The following is a 24697-nucleotide window of genomic DNA, read 5'->3' on the forward strand; positions in this document are numbered from 1 at the left end:
AAGTTAAATTGGATACAGCAAAACACATATCCAACATACATTGTTTAGGTCCAAAATTTGCAGTTCTTGAGCAAACACCTAGCACAAAAAAAAAAAAAAGAAAAATCTAGTTCAGACGGTGATGAAGTTAATGCGGATCTTTTTTTAAATGTGCAAAATTATTTAATTTTTGTAAAACCAATTGCAGTGGAGCCACAGCACGTGTTTTCATCAAGTGCATTATTTTTAGAGTAAAAATCTTTTACTATCCCTTACGAACGGCATACTTTTGCTTATCAAACAATAATTGCTAATTATAGTTCATTCCAATCTAAGTTGGCACTGAAGGGAAAGGTACGAGATGTGCTACTCCGCGTTGAGAAGTAGTTCTCGTAAATTTAGAGGTTTAAAAGGATGTAAAGTGACAAAATATGTTTAAAAATTAGAGAATGGATGTGGTTGAGACACATAGTTGAAGCTGTTATGTGTTAAATATATTTAATTTGTAAGTATTTGATTACGAAAGGAAAATCAAATCGCCGTAACTCAACTTCTGCCTTGGCGAAGACTTGAACTTTCAAGGTTGACCTTGGCGTGGACCGGCAAACCCCAGAACTCGCTTCTCCCCACTTTGTATCGCCCGGGGGAAAACATCTGATTGTCATTATGACTCTTAAATGAGCATCTCCACATTGTGGTCAAAGCATTTCCGTCTGGTCTGTTGTCGTTGATGCTTTCAATCGTTATTTCCAATTGAATATATTTTTAAAAACAGTTTCTGTGAGTAGGAAATAAAAAATGAAATGAAATTATTAGCTTTCAATTATTTACTTGATGAAATTACAAATATAGTGGGGGTTATTTTTTCTTTGAATTTGAGATTTATTACTTGGTAGTTTTAAATTGCTTTCGTTTTTTTTATATAATAAGCCCGAACTTGAAGAAGATTATTGTGAAAAAATCGAGAAAACCCGAATTTTGTTTGAATATAACAAATACTTGTTATGTGAAAGGGTACATTTCAAATTTTTTTTTTTTTTTAAAGGTTATGGAGAAAAAAAATAGCAATGCTCTCACGTATGTTACCATTTATATTACCAATTTACACCAATGAGCTGCTGGATGAGGAAGTTTTACTTTTTCGTTTTAATTTTTGAAACATACACTTCTTCCTCGAAATACGAAATTCTCCCCCCCCCCTCCGCTAGGTTTAGAACCCCTGCCTTTAAATTAAATTTTTATAGGAAGTGAATTTACTCACTCCCAAAGTTAGCATATAGGCTACAATAACTTACGCTCAGGTAAGTAAAATAATTTTTAACAAATTGAGTTTCGGGGTTAATCATTTACTTTCACAGTCACGCAAAATTGAGAGCTATATCTTTTATTTCCAAAAACCTCGATGCATTTTCGTGTATTATTTTTAACTTCTTTCATAAATAAGTTGAGCTTAAAATCGAATGGTGTTTTAAAATTCAAAATTAATACTTTCTCTAAGCTCTGAAATGTAGTCATAGTTAATTGTTTCCATTTAACTCTAGTGAAGTTTCTAAGTTTTTATTTGGATAGAATTTTTTAAAAAGGGTAATCTTGATTTTCTCTCCTAAAATGGAGATTTCATCTTTGCTCTTTATCGTTCTTATTAGAGTTTATAAAAGGAAAACCCATATTATTTTAGATAATAGAACAACGTTGAGTCACACAAATTTGCTGAGAATTTCCGACACGTGTTTTGGAGTTTCAAGGAACACCCATTTTTAATGCAGAAAAGTGAGAGCAAGCACTTTTCTGCGATGAAAAAGGGGCTCCTTGAAACCTCAAAACAGGTGTCTGTAGTTCTCTAAATTTTGTGCGATTTAACGTTGTTACATTTTCTTTTACTTCTCTGAACAAAGGTACTTCTTTCATTCATACATGTCTAAAAATACACAATTGCAGATTTTCCAAATGCCGGACATTTTGGATTTTTAAATCAGCGGGATTATGAAAAATAATTCAAAAGAAAAAAAAAATAGTTCCTTATTTTATTCCAAAGATTTAAACGAACTTAGGATGCATTTCTCAGCTCCAGAGAGCAAGTAGAGCACATGTGAAAAATTAAAGAGAAATTATTCAGAACAGAAGTAAAGGGTGTGGGGGGTAACAAAGGTAAACTTTCCATGTTAGAGGCAGGGTAAAAGATCCAGCTCTTAACAAACTAATAAATAATTGCCGGCAAGAACTGAAAATGTACATTTCTTTTTTAGCTAAGACTTGTTGATGAACTTAAATAATCTACAGTAGAAAAACGAAGATGCGCTTTGAAGAACATGCCTGGTAGTTTTTCATTTGTTATTCTTCTGAAAGAACGCGGTTCTTTTTGATGTCTTTGGTACCCATTATTACCATGGCAAATGTTCGCAGCTATTGTACTAACGTTCTCCTCACCTTTATCAACTTCCGTCGTGTTATCTTTTCTTTTGAAATAGATGATATATATACTGGATGGTCCGTATTTTGACAAGTGGGCACATGCTTTTTATCAGCGAAAGAAATCACTAGAGACAGAGCATACGTCTCTGTCAGAGCATCTTCTTTTAATTGTTACTGTTAATTAGTTTTTCAGCTATTTTTTCATCATTCAGAATTATTTGTTAATTACTTTGGTGACCGGTAGCTCTCCTGCCGTTGCAAAATGAATACCCATTTACAGCCTTGCATTTGTGATAACAATATGATGAAATATGTTTGAGACAAATCTAATTTCTTTGAAAAATTAAAGAATAGTTGGTTAGTTCTTGATATTTTACATTACTTTTTCCCCCCGCCAAATTTGGCAATTTCGCGCCGCTGACTAGCACACGCCCTGTGTAGAGTAACCTCGTTTCCCTGACAACGGCTGCAATTCGGTTCGCCTAGCTTTCCCTTCAGTGCCAACTTAAAATGAAACGAACTATAGGATCTGACTTTGTAGTGCTTTACAATTACTGTACGGAGTTCAAGAAAACTATTAATTCAAATAATAAAAGCTGTCCTTCCTAAAAAGCACAACTTTTTCTCTTTGTCATAAAAATTAACTTTTAGAAGAATAAAGTCAATCCCGCGGGATTGACTCTTTACAATCCCGAAATCCTGCGTGACTGAATTCGGTGCGGGATTGGAAACATTAGTAAAGTCCCTACTTTTGGAAAAACTGAAGCGTTTTGCTGCTAATTTTGAATTCAAACGTTATAAACAGGAGGAAAATGAAATGAAATGAACATTTTTATGCTAAAAAAGTATGATTTTTATTCTATTGCACTAAAAGCGTTCACTTTTGCAATAGCGATTTTTGTAAAGGGTTTGATTTTGCTGTTACGATTTTTTTACTGGTTACTTTTATTTTGATTTTATATCAATAAAATTTTATGCTGCAGCTATATTATATAATTTTTTTTAAAATGAGCAATAATTCGCGACTATCTGTAAACTTTGTGAATACGGTGAGCCCCGCACTTTCTCGTAGTCGGCTGTTTACTGTAATTACTTATTCTTTATTTCAGTCAAACCATGTAAAATCATAGCAGAATGTTTAAGTATCTATTTCTTTAGCATCTGCTTAAAAAGGGATGGACTAAAATCGGGAAAATGTTCACGTTTTTGAGTGATTTTTTTTTAAAGAAAAAATCTGGGAAAATATTAGGAAATTCTGCCCTGTGTATAAGTTGATCACCTAACTTTAAACATCATTTTTTGTAATAAATTTCTTGACTTATATGCAAGTACATACATGTGTGTAGAAACAGTTTACTTTATACTAGTTTAAAACTCTTACAGCTAATGTAGAAAAAAACTTTACTTACAGATGTAAATATCTCTTGCTCAAAAGTAAAAATCATTCGGTCTTGGCTGACAGAATCTAAAAAAACATCTGTAATTCCTTCAGAAGTTGGAAAGTCCTGAAAATATGCAACATTCACTTACAAAATCTTAAATATTTGCTACTAACGGTATCCGCACAACTTTGCCCATAGTAGAAAATTATAAGGTCATTTAGTTCGCCTATATATTTAGCTAACGTCTACAATGCATTTTTTTTCTTTTTCAAGATCTCTTCATATTTTTGGCAGATTAAAAAACTTAGCATGTAGCTTAACTGATACCAACCTTAGAAATATTTTAAAAGGGGCAAGGAAGTTTCCCTTTCTTGTTTAAAACGCAAAATAAGGCATTTTTCCAAAATTAAACACAATAGGAAGAGAGTTGTAATAGCAATATTTTAATATTTTACTGAACATAATTTTATAGAAACTAAGAAAATAAAAGCAGAAACATAGCAATGTGTTAAAGGGGGTGGGGGAATTTTTTTATTATTTTAGCTGTATTTTTATGCATAAAATGGAAACTAAACCCTCGTAAAAACTTCGACTCAAAAGCAGTACATTTGAGATACAGAAACAATTTTGCATTGAAAACACTAAATATTTTAGGAATGAATGAAAATTTCACTATAAAAGAATATTTGAGTTATCGAAAGTCCACCGTATTTAATTATATAGTAAATAATGTTCAAAAAGTGCTTGTAGAATACCCTTTTATAGATGAAAGCTATAAAAGGGGAAATTCAGACATCTCAAAACTTCGACTACTAAATCAAAATTGCGTAGGTTCATCGTGGGGCCAAAATATTTGCTGAGTATTTTGAATTTTTTTCACCATAAAACTATTTGTAAAAATTATTTTCCAATCTGACTTTTTAAATTTTTTCTGAGGGAGGTCCCTATTCTACCCAACTCTGTCCTACTTCTGACATTAACAAAGACGGTCTAAAATTTCTTGTTTAGGACTTATAACTTTTGAGGGATATTTTTCTTTCAAAGCAATAAATTACACATAAATATTCTCAGTACAAAACTTACATTTAATTCGCTTTGTTTAAATCATTCGATTTGTTTTCATTCAGTTTCTTTCTTTTTAAGAAAAAATCAAAGCGGAAGTAGAAAGATAAAACACAGGTAATTGTGGTGGTTTCAAGTTTTTATGCCTCCCTTGAAAAAATAAAAAATTTGGCTCTAATTAAGAGCCATTGTCTGTAAGGATCAGGCAGGTAGTGATTGTTGGGATTTTTAATTTTCTTTATTTTTACATAGGTTGTTTCTTATCATGAATGTAATGTAAATCCGAAATTTGAGCTTTGTCTGACTCACCGTTTTTGAGAAAACATTTTTTTTTTTGTTTAGGGGGCGTGGCACATTTTTGCTGGTTTTAATGTGTTTGTTGCTTGAAGCGCCCTTATAATGACATGGATTTTTTAATTCCGTATTACTATATGGTCTTGTTAGATACTGTTACAGCTGTCAAATCGGTGACACTATGAGGGCGACGCTCACAAACTCTGTTTAAAAATGACCGAAAATGAATTTTTTTCTATATTCAAGGCCAATTTTCTCGAAGCGCCTTCATGATGACATCAACATTTTTAGATCATTTTCTAGCCACACTTACATACATCAAAAATATGTATCAAAATCGGTGTCACTATAAGGGCGCCAGAAGATATTGGAACTTTTATTCGATAAATTTAACAAAAACACAAATATTTAGAATCTAATTACAACTGTCGCTGTCCTAGCAGATATCTGATACTAAATTAGGTTGATAACCAACATGTTTGTCTAACATTTGCACAAAAAAAATCAGTGTCACTCCTATTATTTTTGGAAATATAATCGCTCGAAGTTAACACGTTATGGCGTTTTTTATACTTATTTATTTAATCTTTTCACCCCCAGATAGTTTTTTTGAACATATTTATTTTTAATTTAATACAAAAAAGTGTATCTTTTAACATAAACAGCTTTGGGCAGTAAGAGCGTCTTTTTCTTGAATAGAAAATGCCCGTTTTAATTTAGGTACAGGCGGATGTATTGTGCATAATGTCTAGATTATCATACCAATACTCATCTTGTTTTTTCGGCCAAACAAATAAATTTATTCCAATTGTTCTTGACATACATTTGACCTCAACTTGCAAATGGATTTTATACGAAAGATGTATAGAGAGAAGCTCTTACAAACATCTTATATAAATGCTTCAAATTTTCAACTAATAAATACCCCTGCATTTCCACAAGTTCATTTTAATGAAATTGGATGGGCCCTGTCTTTACGAGCTCAGTTCAAGTTCACTTCAAAGCGGAAGCAGTATTTATAAGAACAATCTACAATTGGTGAAAATACTGGGAAAAAACAACATCCCTGTCAAGTTGCACACTTGATGAGAAATGCAGTTCGTAACGGGGAAAAAACTGTTCGTTGCTTCAGAGTATTGTACTATGAACCAAATCCTATCCCTTTTTTTTCGATGGAAGAAACAAAAAAACGAATGCATTCTCAATGCATCAAATGAGAATATTGAAGAAAGAGAACATTCAGAATCTGAAACTGAATTTGAGGACAACGTAGACCAAAACGAAGATAACATCAAGAATCAAATCAACGAATTTCAGAAAGACGGTCATCTCTTATTGAAAACAGCTAATTTTGTTGCACTAAAGCATGGGAAAACATGGTACAGTGACTGCCGTTTATTAGAATCACATTCGTTCTCAGGACATTTGATTTTATAAAGGGGCTGATTTTATAAACCGGCATACCTCCTTTTTTTAAAAAATGAAATGTTTTGAAGTTTAAATACTTTAAAAACGAAATGAATTACGTCATTTATTTTTGTTTTAAGTATTTCAAAATACAGTTGTCACTTTAACTAAACATGAGGGTTTTTTTTTTTTTTTTTTTTAACAAGGGTCTCAAAATATTGGCGTATTGCAGTTTGGTTAACACAGTTGGAGAGTAAAGATTCAATATCGTTTGAGAATTTACTACATGTTTTGTAACGTACAACATTACATTTTCTTCTTTGCTCTAAAGAGCATCGGATATCATCAAGTGCTTTTCTCACATCCATTGAAGAGACAAATTTGGCAAAGATTTCCTCATCTTCTGAGACCAATTCCTTCACTTCTTGGAGCTTCTTTATCAACTTTTTGCGTACGATGTCCAAAATTTTTATTTTATTAAACGGCGATGGTGATATTATTAAAGGATGGATTTAACATATTTTGGTATTGCAGTGATTCTGTTCTTTGAGATTTGATTTTAAAAAACGGCTGATTTTATAATCCAGTGATTTTATTAGTGGCGGGTACTGTATCCCAGAAAAATAATAGAAGTTGACCATTTGCAAGTTTAGGTCAAATGCATGTCAAGAACAATTGGAATAAATAAATTTGTTCGGCCGGAAAAACAAGACGAGTATTGGTATAATAGTCTAGACAGGTTATGCACAATAGATCCACCTAGTACCTATATCAAAATGGGCATTTTCTATTCAAGAAAAAGACTCTCTTGCTGCCCAAAGCTGTTTATGTTATAAGGTACACTTCTTTGTATTAAATTAAAAATAAATATGTTCAAAAAAAAAATCTGAGTTTGAAAATATTAAATAAATAAATATAAAAAACGCCATAACGTACTAACTTCGAACGATTATATTTCCAAAAATAATAGGAGTGACACAGATTTTTTTTTGTGCAAATGTTAGACAAACATGTTGGTTATCAACCTAATGTAGTATCAGATATCTGCTATGAGGGCGACAGTTGTAATTAGATTCTAAATATTTGTGTTTTTGTTAAATTTATCGAATAAAAGTTCCAATATCTGCTGGCGCCCTTATAGTGACACCGATTTTGATACATATTTTTGCTGTATGTAAGTGTGGCTAGAAAATGATCTAAAAATGTTGGTGTCATCATGAAGGCGCTTTGAGAAAATTGGCCTTGAATATAGAAAAAATTTCATTTTCGGTCATTTTTAAACGGAGTTTGTGGGCGTCGCCCTCGTAGTGTCACCGATTTGACAGCTGTAACAGTATCTAACAAGATCATATAGTAATATGGAAGTAAAAAATCCATGTCATTATAAGGACGCTTCAAGCAACAAGCACATTAAAATCTGCAAATTTGAAAAACCAGCAAAAATGTGCCAAGCCCCCTAAACAAAAAAAAAAAAAAATTCTCAAAAACGGTGAGTCAGACAAAGCTCAAATTTCGGATTTACATTACATTCATGATAAGGAACAACATATGTGAAAATAAAAAAAATTAAAAATGTCAACAATCACAAATGCTTTAAACTGCCTGATTCTTACAGACAATGGCTCTTAAATGCTATCATTCTATAAAGGGTGCCGGCAGACTCCTCATATCAGGCCCTGATTTGCTTAGGCTGGCTATAAAAGAGGAATGTTTTTTGAAGAACTTGAATGTTAAATAAATGAAAGTTTTAAGACTTCAATGAAATAAAATGCAATATTGGGATATTAGGATACTTACTTGATTCTTTAAATAAGTTAAAACAGTTGCAGGATGAACTCTTTCTTTCAGATCAGGTTTTAAAACTAAAGTATCTTTCCACGACAATTCAAACTGAGGAGACAAACTGCAAGGAAATATTAACATAAAAACAATTCAAAAATATCTTATTTATGACTTATTATATAAACACGTACAGTAGAATACCTTTATAACACAGACCTATATAATGCAATTCCCTATAAACCGCACAACTTTTCAGAAGTAAACATTGGGTTTTGAAGTTTAAAAAACCCCTCTGTTTTGCTTTGCAAACAGAAAAATTGTTAGGCAAATTAAATTTTGAGACAGTTTTTCATCTTTCCATCTTAATTTAAAGCTTTTAAATGAAAATTAATACTCATAGTAAGCAGAAAATACCAGACGGCTTTTGAAGAAGATACAGCTGTTATGCAAAACCATAAAGCTAGCATAAGTGCAGGATATTTCACTTTCTTTTTATTGTGAAACATATTTATTTGTGAATGACTAATTGTAATATCAGTACTTTAATACTTATTGCAGATAAACTCATTCTGAAGAGTTAATATATAGATATATTCTGAATATTAGTTTTAAAATTTGTGAAATGATCTATATAACGCAAAAGTTCAGGTTCCAAGGTGTGCATTATAACGGTCTTCTACTGTAGCATGTTAGACCTGCTATCTTCATTTTTTCCCTCTTTCTTTAAATGCTTGATTGAGATTTTTATGCTAGCTTATAAACTAGCTGCTTTTAAAAACTAGATGTTTTGCTCCTATGTATACTGCTTTTAACAACTAGGTGGTTTTCTTGATTCAAAGACATAAATAGGGGTTGAAGTTTAAAGTTTAGTGGAGGGAATAGAACAGAAAATTTCAATATTAAGCAGACTCCTGCTGTCGCTTACAGGTCACTTTTGTTGCAAACAAAAAAATTTTTTTTCTGATAGCAACAATGGGGGGGGGGGGGGGATGGCACCATTTCATAAAAACTTTTCCTTTTTTTTAAACCCTTGAACACAAAAAGGAAGGGGATTATAAGTTCGACGTGTTTGTGTATCTGTATGTCTGTGTATCTGTCTGTAGCACTCCAATGCCTAAATGGATGGACCAATTTCAATTATTTTTTTATTTGAAAGGAGAGTTGATCGAGAGTGTTCTTAGCTAGGTTGCATTTTCGGATGACATTACTTAACAAAAATATTAATTTAAAATCTCCAAAAAGTTTCTCATGTTTTTTGCGGTGAAAACATATTTAAAAATTGAAGAATTCATTAGAAAAATAAAAAGTAACTTTTTCTGCGTCTGATAGAATTTGTTTAGAACTTCCATGTTATATAGGATTTGAATTATAACGTTTTTTTAAAAACTGATTTTAAATACGGCTAAGCCTTTATTTATGCGATTGGTAACCGAATTCATTGTTGGCCGCAAAAGGAAGAAAAGGCAATGATTTAAAATGTTTATCTGTTGGCAGTGAATATTTCTTAAGAAATAAAATACTTGTAATTGAATTTTAATGGAAAAGACTTTTAAAAAGGTCTTCACACTTCCCTTGTGATTCTACATTTGCAACTCAGTCAGATTTTTTTTAAATATATATAATTTTAGTTACCCAGTTGTTTTCAGTACTTAAAACACACATTTCCAACTTAAATGTCACAAATGAGGTATTATACATGTGACTTTTACAAGTAGAATACTTAGTATTTGTGGCTAATTTTTAGTTGTTTATTCAATACAAGTTGTCAAGGGCAACATTAGGCTTTTACCTAATTTTCCAGATATCTCTTCACATCAGGTTTCAGTTCCCAAAAACCTTACTAATTTCAAAATAGAACACAATACAAATCAGTGAGCAAGAATACAAAAGTATTTTTTAGAATAAACATGTTTTTAATTTAATTATATTCACCGGCATGTCCATATCTTTTCTAAAAACAGGACACTTATTAACTTTAGGCATGAATACTTTTTTTTGAAGTTCTTTTTATTCTATTTATAACATACAAAACAGGGATGAAAACTTTAAATAGGAGAATGAATGCAATTTTTTAATGTACAAATTTGCTGGAGTATATTTCATACTGTTTTTAATAAAAATAAATTTTTGCAAGATTTCATACAATTTGCTTTTAAAATTTTTACTTCTTTAAGAACAGCTATTTGCAACTGCGCTTTTTAGCTAGACACAGATGAGTCATAAACTAAAGTACCTTTTTTATGAGTGCAATAAGCTTGTTCAATAATAAATTGAATAGTTAAGCACAATTTAATTTATTTGAGGGTTTGAGATTTTTTTTAAATATTTTTTTATTTAAAAAAAATCAAAAAAGTTGGATTTTTAAAATTTAGGTTGGATTTTTTTTTTTTTTTAATCTTTAAAAATTTGCAGACATTAATTACTTTGCATTTATAAACAGAATATATTTCATACAATAGATGAAAAAAATGCAACTTTTTAACTTTTAATTTCATGGCAGTAGCTATTTTTTAATAATAGGTATAAATAGACTAATTTTAATACAAATGCATGATTCAAATTAACGGTTTAGCCTTTAGCCCTCCCCCCTTCCCCAGCGACAACTACCAGTTCTTCAACCACAATTCTAGAAAACAGTGATACCATTATTTCATAGAATAAAATTATCATACTTTTTAGAGGAGAAATTCTTAAAATTTGAGTCTTCTATGTTTATCAGCTTAGAGTCAACAACAGTTCTGAAATAGGGAACATGCATGATTTTCAAACTCACTTGTAAACGAAAGATCATGAAAAACTATGTCAAAATATACCAATAACACCTCAATTAAACAAATTTAACTGTAATTAAAACGAGTTTTAAAAGCGATTAGGTCACGCCCCTGCAAAAACGAAACTATAGGGCGAAGGAGATTGTGATGTCAATAAACATTTTTCTCCCTGCTTACATTCTGCTGCTGCTTTACATTGCAATGGCGGAGTCCGAGAACATAGAATCAAACGCATTCCAAACACAAGTTTTAAGGCATAGGTTGAACGCCTTCTTAGGTTATAACGGCCCTATTCTCAATTCAGTCACAGAGCGGAGATAAAACTTGGCTCCCCAAAACAGAGATTTAAGGAAAAACTAGTTTTGAATGCAGTGCGTATTCTTGAAGTCGTTTCAAGCACAAATTACGTTAGCCGAGTTTTAACTGAAGTAGAAATGAAACAGCTGTCGCCATTGGGTAGAGTGACTCACGTGATATTTTCTACCTGACAGCATTCCACGTGGTAGCTAAATTCGCCTGCTGATGAATGATTGACATAAAAATTGGAAGTAGCAAAATGGAACTAGTTCGTGCAATTATTTTTTATTAGACTCAATTTGAAATTTAAAGATATCAGATGCATTTTTTCAAAGTTTCTGGAAAGAAACTTAAAAAGTTACTAATTAAATGTTTATTTCATCTTGTTATTAATCAAGATGAAATCAAAACTAATTCAATAATATAGTCACGTTCTTTGCAAGGGTTTCATCTGGACCAGGCTGAAACCCTTTATGAATTTACAAAATCTCCCCCCCCCCCACTCTTCAAAAAGATGTTTTATGTAAATATAAAGTTTGTGCAATTTTTCAGAAACAACTCATTTTTATTTTGGCGTTGTAACTATAGTTGTAATTAAAAAACGAGTTTAATTACGAATAAATTCTATGTAAAATTTGCCCTACACGCATATGTAATGTGCCCCGTCCAAGAGCAATATTATGCTTTGTTTTCGTTGACATTTAATAGATTAAATACGATTTAAGAAAAATTCGGGAAAAGCTGCAGAGAATTAATTAAAATTTATTTATTTTATTAACTTTGAAATTCACTTTGGGTGCCATTCCGGGGCAGACCGTTGTCCCCCCCCCTAAATACGCTACTGATTAATATATTAGAGCCTCTTTCCAATATTAAAAATCTGTTAGTCATAAATGTTTTTTTTTTTTTTTTTTTTGTGCAGTAAACAATTTTGAATAATATAGAAGCTTAATATTTTCTACTATGTTGTGTATGAATTTTTAAAAAAGAAAGAAAGAAAGAAAAGAATTAAAAACATATAGAAAAGAAAAATAATTTACAATATTATTAAAAACTTGTTAAAATGTATTGGCTTTAGAGCCCAATCCCCTCCCCCCTCCATCTGTTCCATTTCGTGACAGGGTTGGCAAAAACCCGGGTTTTTCTACAAAAACCCAACCCACCCGGGTTTTTGTGGGTTTTTCTGGTTTTAAGTTTTATTTGTCTATACAGGTACTGTTATATGGTATTTGTATTCATTACTGAAAAAATATATTCATCTAGTTAAATTTCTGAATCACATTTGATTAGTATCAATGTATTACTTATTAATATTATCAATAATTTTAATTATTACATACATTAACAATAATATTAATGATTTCAATTATTAAAATTAATTCTAAAGTTAAACTAATTTTTTATTACTGCAAACATTTTAGAATATGTTTTAGTAGCCATAATAAATAGTTTTTGTAGTTACAATAATAATTAAAACCATTTTTAAAGCAGTAATGCAAAATAAATTAGATCCAGAACCAGAACTTGCCTAATTAAAAAAATGTTTAGTTCTTGATCAAAGCACTAGATGGCATGACTGTTTCTAGTGGAAAGGTCAAGAACAAGACACTGGTCATCCAATCAGAGATTATTGCTGAGGCTGACCAATGAAAATAATCTTTAGCCATTTCTTGGTTGAATGTACACAGTAGCAGTAGCACATGGTTTTAAATCAAAAGTTAGGTTAGTATTCCCTTTTTTCCTCTTGTCTTAAATTTCATGCTTTGAGTTAAGTTATTTAAAATGTCAAATAATGGTGGAGGTAGGAAAGTAGCTACTGAATGGTCTGAAGTTTTAAATTTAGAGAATGACACAAGAGTAATGTGCAAATATTGCAAAGAAAAGATATCCAGGAAAGTTGAAAGGGTGAGAAATCACTTGAAAAAGTGCATGGCCAGAGAAAGGCAGCAACATAGAGCACATAATGCAGATATTAGCTCTATTGATGATCAAAATGGATCTGCTCCTGATTCTTCTGATGCTGATTGTATTGTTTCTGCTGAATTTTTGAATCCCATTCAGAAAAAACCACGTATTCAAGGTTCAATGACCAACTTCGTACTGAAAACTTCAAAAGAAGAACAATGCATTATTGATAGAAAAGTTGCTGCATTTTTCTACTCTGCCAATGTTCCCTTTAGTGTGGTTGAAAGTCCCGAATTCATTGACATGGTAGCTGCATTAAGACCAGGGTTCTCTTTGCCTAACCGTAAACAGTTAGGAGGGACTTTGCTTAATGAAGCATCAGAAAAAATCGAACAAAAGATGAAGGAAGAAATGGCTGGAGCTTCTATCACTGTTATACAAGATGGATGGTCAAGCATAAAAAATGATCCTGATCATCGGTTCGAGCTTACATACAGGTAAGAATACCTATCTTTTAAATATTGTAGATGCGGGATCTAAAAAAAAACTGCTGAATGTTGTGCAGAAATTGCTTTGAAGTCCATCGAAGAATGCAAGTCAAAATTTGGAAAAGAGTGTTTTTGCTGTGTGCACAGACAATGAATCAAAAATGGAAAAAATGAGAGATATTGTTAAGGGAACACCATCCTAATGTACTCACGTTTGGTTGCTCTTCACATTTTTTAAACTTAGTGGCGAAAGAAATTTCACCTACAATCATTTTGAACCAAGTCATTGAGGTACAAAAATATTTCCGTAATCATCATCAACCGCATGGATGGCTCAAAGATTATGATTGTTTGATGCCTCAAATACCTAAATACTACTCGCTGGAATTCACACAAAGAGTGCATTTCAAGCTTTTTGAAAACCTATCATAAATATGTGACAATTGCATCTGAGCACCAAAATGACTTTGAGAAACGAATTTCAAAAATATTGGATAATGTTGCAATTTACAAGGAGTGCTTAAATTTAGACAAGCAGCTCACGGCCATATCCTCAGCTCTTGATGAACTCCAAAAGGACTCGACTACACTGTCACGTTCTGTGGAAATTTGGAAAAATTTGATGGAGTCGGATGATTTAAAACCGCACAAAGAAGTTATAAAAAAACGGTACAAACAGATAATTGGCCCTGAGCACTTTTTGGCCAATATAATGGATGCAAAGTATAGAGGGGAAAGACTTGATTCAGAGGAAGAGGAAGAAGCTGAAGCATGGGTAATGCAGTACCATGCAGAGTGGTTACCTGCAATAATGGCTTTTAAAATTAAAGACACAGACTATTTTCCTAAATCACTTTTCTCAGAAAATATTGTGTCACAGTTTTCAGCTGCAAAATGGTGGGAAATTCTGAAACATAAAGTACAAAAGAACAACAAGGTAGATTCTGATTTTTTACATTTTTTCCAATCCCTCCACTCTGTTCCATCTAGCTCTGCTTCCATTGAAAGGATCTTCTCTACATTTGGATTTGTATAGTCTAAGTTGCGGAACAGACTAAGCTCAGAACAATGAAAAATTAGTTAAGATTTACAAATATTATCACAAAAATAAAAGTGAAATTGATTTTGATTGGTAAACTGTAACAATTAGTTACAATTATTTTAAATGTATTACTCTGTAAATTATTTGAAATATATTTTGCATTCAATATTTTTATTTTGTCATCATTTGACTTCTGAGTTTAATCAAAACTATCACCAAGCATTAATTTAGCATTTTTTTTCATTAACAAGAAGTTAATCAATGGTTCATTTTTAAAATTTGTTTTACAATTTGAAATTTGCTATCAAAAAATAAATAATTAAGTATTAGTAACAATAAGTAGTAGCATAAATAGAAAATTTTTCTGAATAATGATTTCAAAATTGAAAATTTAAGATTTTTTTTCTCCTGAATTTTTAAATGTGAAAGTACTAATTGTATGTAATTATACAATTCTACATTCAAAGAATTATTAAGTAATACAAGTAATTAAAATTAGTTAATAACATTTGTGATTCCTTCAAAGTGGAAAAAAATGGTTATTGAGAAGGGTCAAGACACTGCATTTGACAAAAAGCATTGGTTATTATATTGACAAGAAATTTTTAATAATGAAACTGATTCAATAAATAAATATTCAGGAGATAAATTACTTCAAATACACCTGATTTCATATTTTCATTTACTAGTGATTTATAGATAATTTGGATAAAATATATAATTTTTGAAATGTGTATGTTTTACTAACTCAGAAATTATCTTTAACAAAAACCCACTTTTCACAAAAACCCGGGTGGGTTTTTGTTGGTGGACCCGCCCAGAAAAACCCGGGCGGGTTTTTCTGGGCTGGGTCCACTTTGCCAACCCTGTTTCGTGAAACACATTTATTAACATTTATTGTCTTTAAAATTCATAAACTTATTAATCTAAACTACACAGGACAAATTCATAACTGCATTTTGCCCTGCATTAGTTTTCCACGTGAAGAACTTATTTTTTCAACAATTTTAAGAGTTCACCAAGTAATTTACATTTTTTATCGTCTAAAAATTCCTTATTCTCATTCACACCTTATATTTTTACAATCACTTGTTTTTCAAAGCTCTTTCTCATCATCTATCATGTTAATTATATGAGTGTATGTACGCAAAAGTCACATTCTAATTGCTTCTATATTTACATTCACTAGCATAAAATCAAATGTTATTTCATCCATTGAGAATATTTTTCATTGAGAATATTAATGTGTTACATTTTTCATGAAGCTAGTAATAGTAATTTCTTCTGCAATTAAAAATCTCATGACCCGTTTTATTTATAATTATTTGAAACAAAGAAAATTCTAAATTCGTTTTGATATTATTGTCTTATGCATTGAAATTTTGTGAAACATTCATCTTCATTCTGTCATTTTTCTGTCTGAGAATGATATATGTAATTCGGTCTCTTTTCTTCTCTTTCTCAAATGGACAAGATACCTTGCTACTTCAATAATTGATCTGAGTAAAAAATGTTGCAACAGGTTTAAGAAAAATAATTGACTTTTCCCAGTGGGTGCCCCCCCCCCCTAAGAGCAAGGGTGCACCCCTCTCTCGAGAACACTACGAAGACCCCCCCCCTCTAAAAAAAGAAGAAATTACTTCTTGAAACAGCCCCCCCCCCCCCCAGAAAAGTTTCATGACAGTCTGCACCATGCACCCCCCCCCCCCCCGCATTGGGGTGAGCACTCCTGATTTTTCTGCTTATGGATCATTTTTCATTTCCCCAAACTCATAAAAATAATGGCCAAGTGCTATTTTGTCACATTTTTCACAAATTTGAAACAAAACTTTAGCAATTATTAAAGCTTCGCAGCAATGTTATATGACTCTAATTCTGGGAAGAATTTGTTTAAAAAACTATTAGCTGTTTGGAAATTGTTTGACCAGCATTTTACGGTTGGAGCAATGCTGCATTAAAAAAGAATTAAGTTTTCGTTACTTTAAAATTTCCGAAAATTATTTGATAAAGGATAGTTTGTAATGAACGAAAGTGCTCTGGGATTGAAACATATTATCTTAGAAGTGGCATCTAATTCCCCCCTCCTCATCAATAGTTATTTTTTTTATGAAGTATTCTTTTGCAACGTTTTTGTTGTTAATTGAGGGAAAAGTTAAAAAAACGAAGAAACTGTGGAATTCCTCATTTTCTTCAAGTTTCCAGGCGTGTTACGCAATTGGAAGATATCAGATTTAAAAGATATATATATATATTGCTTTCCAATCGCAACTTTCCGCGCTACAATGACTCCAAAATAAAAAATTAAAAAAATGATTTCTTTTGCACCATTCTGCTGAGCATTGCATTAATGTTTTCGGCAGTACTTTTTGATAACACCTATAACGAATGTTAATTCTGATTAAATCTTGTAATTAATCATTTTTTCTCTGACATCAAGAATGTGGAGCGAGCGTTTATCAATAGTTTCTAGCATTTGCAAACCGGCGAGCTCAAAATAATCCAAACGGTCGTCGTCCATTTTGTTTGATTTTAAAGGAATGATGGGAAGGAAAACTATGCTTAAACTGTTGAAGTCCCAGTAACAAGCCGAGCTCTGGAAGTGGGTGTTCTGTGACCGAGTTTAACTTGGTTTAACTCCAAACTGGGATGAAAAATAGAGTAGTTTTTCAACTTTGAGATTTAAGCCTCGGTATGAGTTTTAACCGGAGAGGAGAATACCAGTGTAAAGACTTTACAAGTCATTAGGCTTTATGTAATGCTTTTCCCCCCTTTAATAGGGATTTTTATAGGTTTGAAAGAGTGCTCATTTTAAAAGCATTTAGCTGGTAAAAATGGGTTTTTATACTTAGAGGAAAAATTTAGGAATTTTTTTTTTCCTTTTGAGTGGGGGAAAAATGTAGAATAGGAGAAGACATTTTTGTAAATGAATCATAGTCAATGACAAATATTGATATTTTATAGTTTTTCTGTGATATAAGAGTTTGGTTTTTGGATACTTTTCTTTTTTTTACGTTTTAAGAATATCATGTTGTAGTTTCAAAATGCAATGCAACTCTGATGTTCTTGAAGATTGTGACTAAAGTTTAATAAGATTACTTCAATAGAAATCTGTTCATATTTTGTTTTGTATAATAAGCGTTATAACACTGTTGAATATAATTACTAAAATTAAAATTTAAAAAAACCTCAACTGAGTCGCAAATGTAGAATCAAGAAAGAAATATGAAGAACCTTTTAAAAGCTTTCCATAATAAAAATCAATTAAAAGTATTTTACTTGTTAACAAATATAAACTGGCAACAGGTAAACATTTTAAATCATTGCATTTTCTTTCCTTGTCGGCCAACAATGAATTTGGTTACTGATCGTGTGATTAAAGGCTTAACCATATTTAAAATTGGCTTTAAAAAACATTATATTTAGAATTTTATGTAACATGGAAGTTCCAAACATATTCTATCCGACACAGAAAAAATTACTTTTTATTTTGGTACTAAATTTTTTAAATACATTTTCATCACTGCAAAAATCGTGAAAAACATTTTAGAGGTTTTTAATCAATATCTTCCTTAATTAATGTCATCTGAAGATGTAACCTAGCTAAGAACACTCTTGATCAACTCACCTTTCGAACAAAAAAAAAAAAAATCAAAATCGGTCTATCGGTTTAGGCACTAGAGTGCCAAACACAGACAAGTCAAACTTATAACCCCCTTCCTTTGTGTGTCGGAGTCGGGGGTTAAAAATAGTATCAATAGTTGAAAATTAAGTTTCTCCATGAACTAGAACTGCACCATTCATACTGTTCAGCAACAATCTATACTTAAAAAAAAATAAATAATTAAACGCTTAACTGTGCCTGTAACTAGTCATTTACCTAAATATATAATGACAAAATCAAGTAGAGCATGGCATCAATTTTTCTTTACACATTTGAAGGATGTTAAAACTAATAAATTTTGGTTTCAAATAACTATTTTTTGGTTTTTAAATTACTTATCAGACGAAAAATAGCTCGTTTTACGAATGTATAATCTTCTGACTCAACTTACTTCTTTAACTCCTTTCATTTCTTCCAATATAAAATTAGGGTGTCTTGCCAAAAAGAAAACAGAGTACAGTCAGCTATCCAACTTCGGCAAATCGTTGGATTGGCCTTTGACGAGCCCTTTTTCCGTCATTTTACATGAAGAGTAGTTTTATCCGTTTAAAAAAAGAAATTAAAACAAAACATTAATCGTTGATTGATCAAAGCCCGAAAGATGATGACGTAATAAAATTCCTAAAAATGCTCTAAAATAAAACCCAATTAAGCTGAAATAAAAAATGGCCGTAAAAAAAGCAGTTAAATTTGAAAAAAATGCTGGTATAATTTTGAAAACTGCACTTCAGGAATAAGGTCAGAATCCTATTTTAAATATTTTAATAACTTACATATGAGTTTGTTTTAATAAGAATCAAGGCACAAACACCCAAAGCTGCCTTTTGCGAAAAATATTAATGCTTTTGCTTTTCAGTATTGAGAAAGACACACTGTTTAGAAATCTACTTCTAAGAAAATGTTTGCACCCAGAATCGGAAATGTAGTCAGAGTATAACACCTATTCTTTTTCATCCCCCTTATTTTCCTTTTCAAAGTGAGCAATAAGGACTATCACCTCCCCCCCCCCCCTTAATAAGAAGACCACTCCTTCCACATTACACGAGTCTCAAAAATAGGAGATGAAAACTTTTGGCTCACAGATAGATCAAAATGCCCTGAAAATTTCAGGAAAAAGCAAAAAGTGCTGCAAACACCTTGTAAAAATTCACTAAAACGGGGAAAAACGCCAAAAATGCAAAAAAAAAAAAAGAAATGTCATCCACTTCCGGACCCTGATTATAACGATAGCAAAAGCAATATGCTTGGAAACGAACATTGGCTGTTGCACAAGCGTTAGCAGAGCAGAGGAAGAATCGTGTTTCATTACGTGGCCCAATGGCTGTGCATTTTCAGTCACGTGACAATGCTTACAAAAATGGGGGTGAACTTTTAAAGCTTGCTAAAAATATATATATATATATAAAAAGCTGCTTACCATTTGGGTTGACGAAATTTGAGCAACAAAGGAATCATTTCATACAAATGTACTTTTTCATTTCCTTTTAAAAATGGCTTCAATGTAGAAACAACCTGTAACAGAAGTATTCTATAAATTACAATGCAAAAAACAATGTGTATACTTTTGTGCTATACAACTACCAGTTGATTGTTGGTGGAACATCAGTGAATTATAGGGGGAAACCAGTTTAAAATTCATTTTCTTTGTCATAAAATGTCAGTAAAACTATTCAAGAGTATGTTGCCAAAATTTGAGTGAAAAATTCTGATTAGTTCTGATGCTGTGAGCACTTAAAGTGACAGTGGAGATTTCAAAACGTTCAGTTCACAGCATTCTTTTCCAAACGAGTTTTTCTCTGAACAACTTTTCTCCAACTGGTGTGCATTTTTGCTCAAAGAGTTTTTGACCAATCGTTCTGAAGATTTGTATGAATATTCTTTATTCAATTATACTCTATAAGAACCTAATTCTTTGATGATATTATTAATAAAAATATCTTTTAATGCAAGAAGGGTGAAAAAAAATGGTAGAAAAACATAACGTTGTAATCAAACATCTCAAAAACGGGCAATTTTCAACCTTTTTGATCACACTTAGGTTAAAAATCTAAGGAAATATGTTGTTTACGTGAAAGAGGAATTGTAATGATTGCAGGCAAAAATTGGGGCTTTGGTAATGCACACCAGCAACAAGCTCTAATGGCCACCGCCAATGGAAAGCAGCTTCTAATTACACTAATTCTGCTGTATATGACTTCAAAAAATTACAAAGCGTACCTCAAAAGATGAATAAAATATGCTCCAAGTTTAAAGAAATTCTGATTATTTCTTTCCTGTTAAAAAAAATTACGAAAAACACTGAAATTTCAGCCTTTCAAACTGGTTTCCAACCTCAGTACGTTTTTGAGCATTCGGCAATTCTTGAGCATTCCCACTTTCTCAGACGAAATTTTTACAAGTGATGGCAAAAAATTTCTCAAATCAAGTCGCCAACAATTGCAGTAGAAGTACAACAAAAAATGCCAAAAATAAATTAGATAAATAAAAAATAAATCAAGTTATTTCTGTGATACAGTTAATGCAGCAACAGATCTCATATGTCAATACTTTTCTTTACAGTCACTACCCCCCCCCTCCCCCAGGTGGGCACCCCTACCTTTAGATTGCTACATTGTTTCAATTGACAGATATCCATGTTATTATTTTTTAAATCTGGATAAAATCGATGAAAAATTTTATTTTCATTTTTTTTTAAAAGAAGTGATATTAATTTAAAAGTGTCAACTGGGCACTGGCTACAAAGCAAGGAATTTGAACTAAAAGGCCCTGAACGCATAAAATTCCAACAAAAAGAAACCCCTGAACCAAAGAAGTGTATGCAAGACAATTTATAAAAACTTTCTTACAATCTATATCTATACTAATAATATAAAGCTGAAGAGGTTGTTTGAACGTGCTAATTTCAGGAACTACTGGTTCAAATTCAAAAATTATTTTTGTGTTGAATAGTCTATTTATTGAGGAAGGCTAGAGACTTTTTTTTTTTTTAATTAAAACTAGAGGACCCAACAGATTTGTTTTGTTCAAAAATTGTAAATTAAAAAGTTTAAATAAACTATTAAGCGTTTGAACCATTTTGTTGAAAAAAATAAGTATAAAGAAAATGTTTTAAGCTGCTTGGTGTCAGTATGCGTATATTTATTACAACTTGATTTATCTAATGCCCACTGAGCAGTTGTTTTATTTTCGATTTTTTCTTCCGTACTTGATGGTTTGTTACTTCAGCCATACTCAAAGGATAAAAAGTGACCTCAGATATTAAGTGTAAAAAAATAACTGCCCATCTAGAACAAATGGGAAATCCCGCTGCAATATCTCCCCATATGGAAAAGCATAAAAAAATCAAAAAGAAAACAATCATTGTTTAAAAAAATGATAAAGGTAAAAACAGTTTTTGAATAAGCGAAAATCAGTCATCTCTTCCCAACCCTCCCGATGTAAAATAAACACATGCTTCAACTAAAATGACTAAAAACTCTTTAAAAACGAAAAACAATTATTTGCAATTTGAAATATTTCACTAAATAAAGAAAAAATACAATAAATTACATTAACAGTAGCTTTAAAACGTAAACTGATGATCACGCAACTCTATTATTTATATAGCCAAAGTCACCACGCCATCACGTTACTGTAATCCAGCGATCAGTGAGCGAAGCCAACTCCGACCGATCAGCAGTCCGCTCTTTTGAACGAAAACTTTTATAACTTCATATGTTGCCTAATTTGGTCTTTCCACCAAGAGCTGGCTTTCTTATTGTCCCTTTGGTAACGGGTTAAATATTTATTTCAGTTCTCGCTCAACAATAGGTTAAAATAAATAGGGTCACCCGGGGTAAAATGGGTATAAAAAACAGCTTGTTTAATTTCAATGACCCATAGCAGAAGTACCATGAAATATAATCATGCTTTTGTTCAATATTCTATACATTGTGTATCTTAGATCTAATTTGAACATAGTTTGTGTTTACTTTTTGCTTTAAATTTAGTGTAAAGGGGTATACCCATTTTACCCCGTACTTCGGGGTAAAATGGGTATACACCGGGGTAAAATGGGTAGGGTCTGGTGGGGTAAAGTGGTCATAAAATCGTAGGTTTTCAACTTTGGTGGATAGTAAATACAACAAATTATTTAAACACTTCAACTTTTTTTGTTGTTATTTTACATTGCATTATTAAAGAACACAGTACATTGAAGTTTAGAAAAAAAAATATTGATTTAATTAGTTTTATAACACTTTCTTTTCCCTTTGTATTTATGACCACTTTACCCCATGGGATGGGGGAAAGTGGTCATAGCATGGGGGAAAGTGGTCATAGTTAAAAATAAATGCAAAACCATATTAAATAACCCTAATATTTGTATATTTCAGTTATTTTTATGGTTACAAGTATATGCACTAATATATGTATGTATACACGAGTATATACGTGTCGTGTAAACATGAGTAAACACGTTCATATACGAGTAGATACATGTATACATCAGATACATGCATGCACGTGCCTACCCAAGTATATACGTGTATACACGAGTATATAAGCATGTATACTTGATTACCTAAAGGAGTGTTGACATATCTACACGAGTATATATGTGTCATGTTTATATACATGTCACGTGTATATACACGTATAAACGAACGTCATATGCATGTATGCACTTGTATCTCGAGTATACACGTGCATACCTGAATATATACGTGTATAGTAGACGTATATACGCATATATGTACAGGTGTACATATGGATACATACACAAGTGTACATAAATGTATATACGGGTATACACGAGTTAATTCGTGGATGTATCCAGTGCGTGTTTGTACGTATCTACTCACATATATACGTGTATATATGGAAGCACGAGTATATACGTATGTATACGTGTAAACACAATTATATACCTGAAAAGACGTATATACGTTCACTTACGTGTATACATCAGTACATATATGTATACACGAGTATATACGCTTATATACATGTATGCCTACAGAGTGAATCCAAGATCTGGAGCAAAAATCTAAGGGGTGTTAGAGGAGAAGATAAAATGCAAAGAATAGTAAGGAGCTTATGGTAGCTGACGCGCTACATGCACCCAAAGCCAGAAACTGATGGATGCAAAACAGGTCACAAATTTTTTACACAAAGATGATTTTACTCAAAATTTTAGTTTTTAAGAAATATTTAGAGCACTTGTTAAAAGTTACGGCCCGTAGTAGTTCTAATACATGCATCGCAACAAAGGCGCAGAGACGGATGAAAGTTTTTCAAAAGTCTCGTTATTAAAACATAGAGGTCTTTGTGATTACGACGCCTGTATTACAGCTGCAGGCCGCAAATTTCTTCAATCGCTTTAAAACTTTCTTACCACCTAAAATGCTGTGTAAAATTGTCTTAGTATAACAAATTTGTGACATGTTTTGTATCCATCACTCTTTGATTTTGCGTGCATGTAGTGCGTCAGCATTGTGTTTGTGACCATATGTTCCTTATTATTCTTGCTTCTTCCTCACCTTTTAAAAAATTTCCCAAGAGTTTAAATTCACCCTGTATACTTGTATATCGTATGCTTGTATGTAAGTGTCTACTCGAGTACGTACGTGTATATACGTGTCTACCTGAGTATATAAGTGTTCGTATACATACGAGTAAAAGCAAGTATATACGTGTATAGTCAAATGTATATCTGCATAGATAAAAAATATCCATATCGCAGATACCCGTATACGTATTTATCAATGCATTTATGTGAATACGTTTATATACGCGCCTACACGAGTATATGCGTATGCATACGTATATACTCGTATATTTAACCCTACTTACTGTAAAAACAATACATATTAAGTGAAATTAATATTTAATTTATATCTGCCTTGTACTTAACTATTAAGTGACATTAGAAGAGCAATATTCGTTAAGCCTAATATTATGACCACTTTACCCCATCTTACTGAAATTGTTCTAAAAAACTATCTAAAATATATTCAGCTAACTGCTAATGAGTAAGTGATCTTAAAACATGTAGGAAGCTTCCTGTGCCATCAATCTGTTCATAATTCTAACAAACAAAATTTCCCAAAGAAGTTAAAAGAGGTGTTTAGATTTTTAAACTTTTCATATTTACACAAAATATATTTTTTTAACCAAATAAAATTTTGCCAGTTTTGAAATTTTGTATTCAAAATGTAGTTTCTAACTCACCGAAC

The 24697-nt window shown here is 31.7% G+C and overlaps 1 protein-coding gene across 2 annotated transcripts in view; it reads right to left on the reverse strand.

The window, feature by feature from the left end:
* LOC129227475 (probable arginine--tRNA ligase, mitochondrial) overlaps positions 1–24697 on the reverse strand; it is a 79346-nt gene that overhangs the window by 50064 nt on the left and 4585 nt on the right. For both annotated transcript variants that reach the window (XM_054862043.1, XM_054862044.1), the window contains exons 2-4: positions 19900–19994; positions 8334–8439; positions 3801–3896 (exon numbers count right to left, since the gene is read on the reverse strand). In XM_054862043.1, coding sequence (XP_054718018.1) covers positions 3801–3896; positions 8334–8439; positions 19900–19994 — 297 coding nt within the window. The remainder of the gene's footprint in view (positions 1–3800; positions 3897–8333; positions 8440–19899; positions 19995–24697) is intronic.

This window comes from Uloborus diversus, chromosome 8 (assembly GCF_026930045.1).
Source record: "Uloborus diversus isolate 005 chromosome 8, Udiv.v.3.1, whole genome shotgun sequence".
Classification (NCBI taxonomy): domain Eukaryota; kingdom Metazoa; phylum Arthropoda; class Arachnida; order Araneae; family Uloboridae; genus Uloborus; species Uloborus diversus.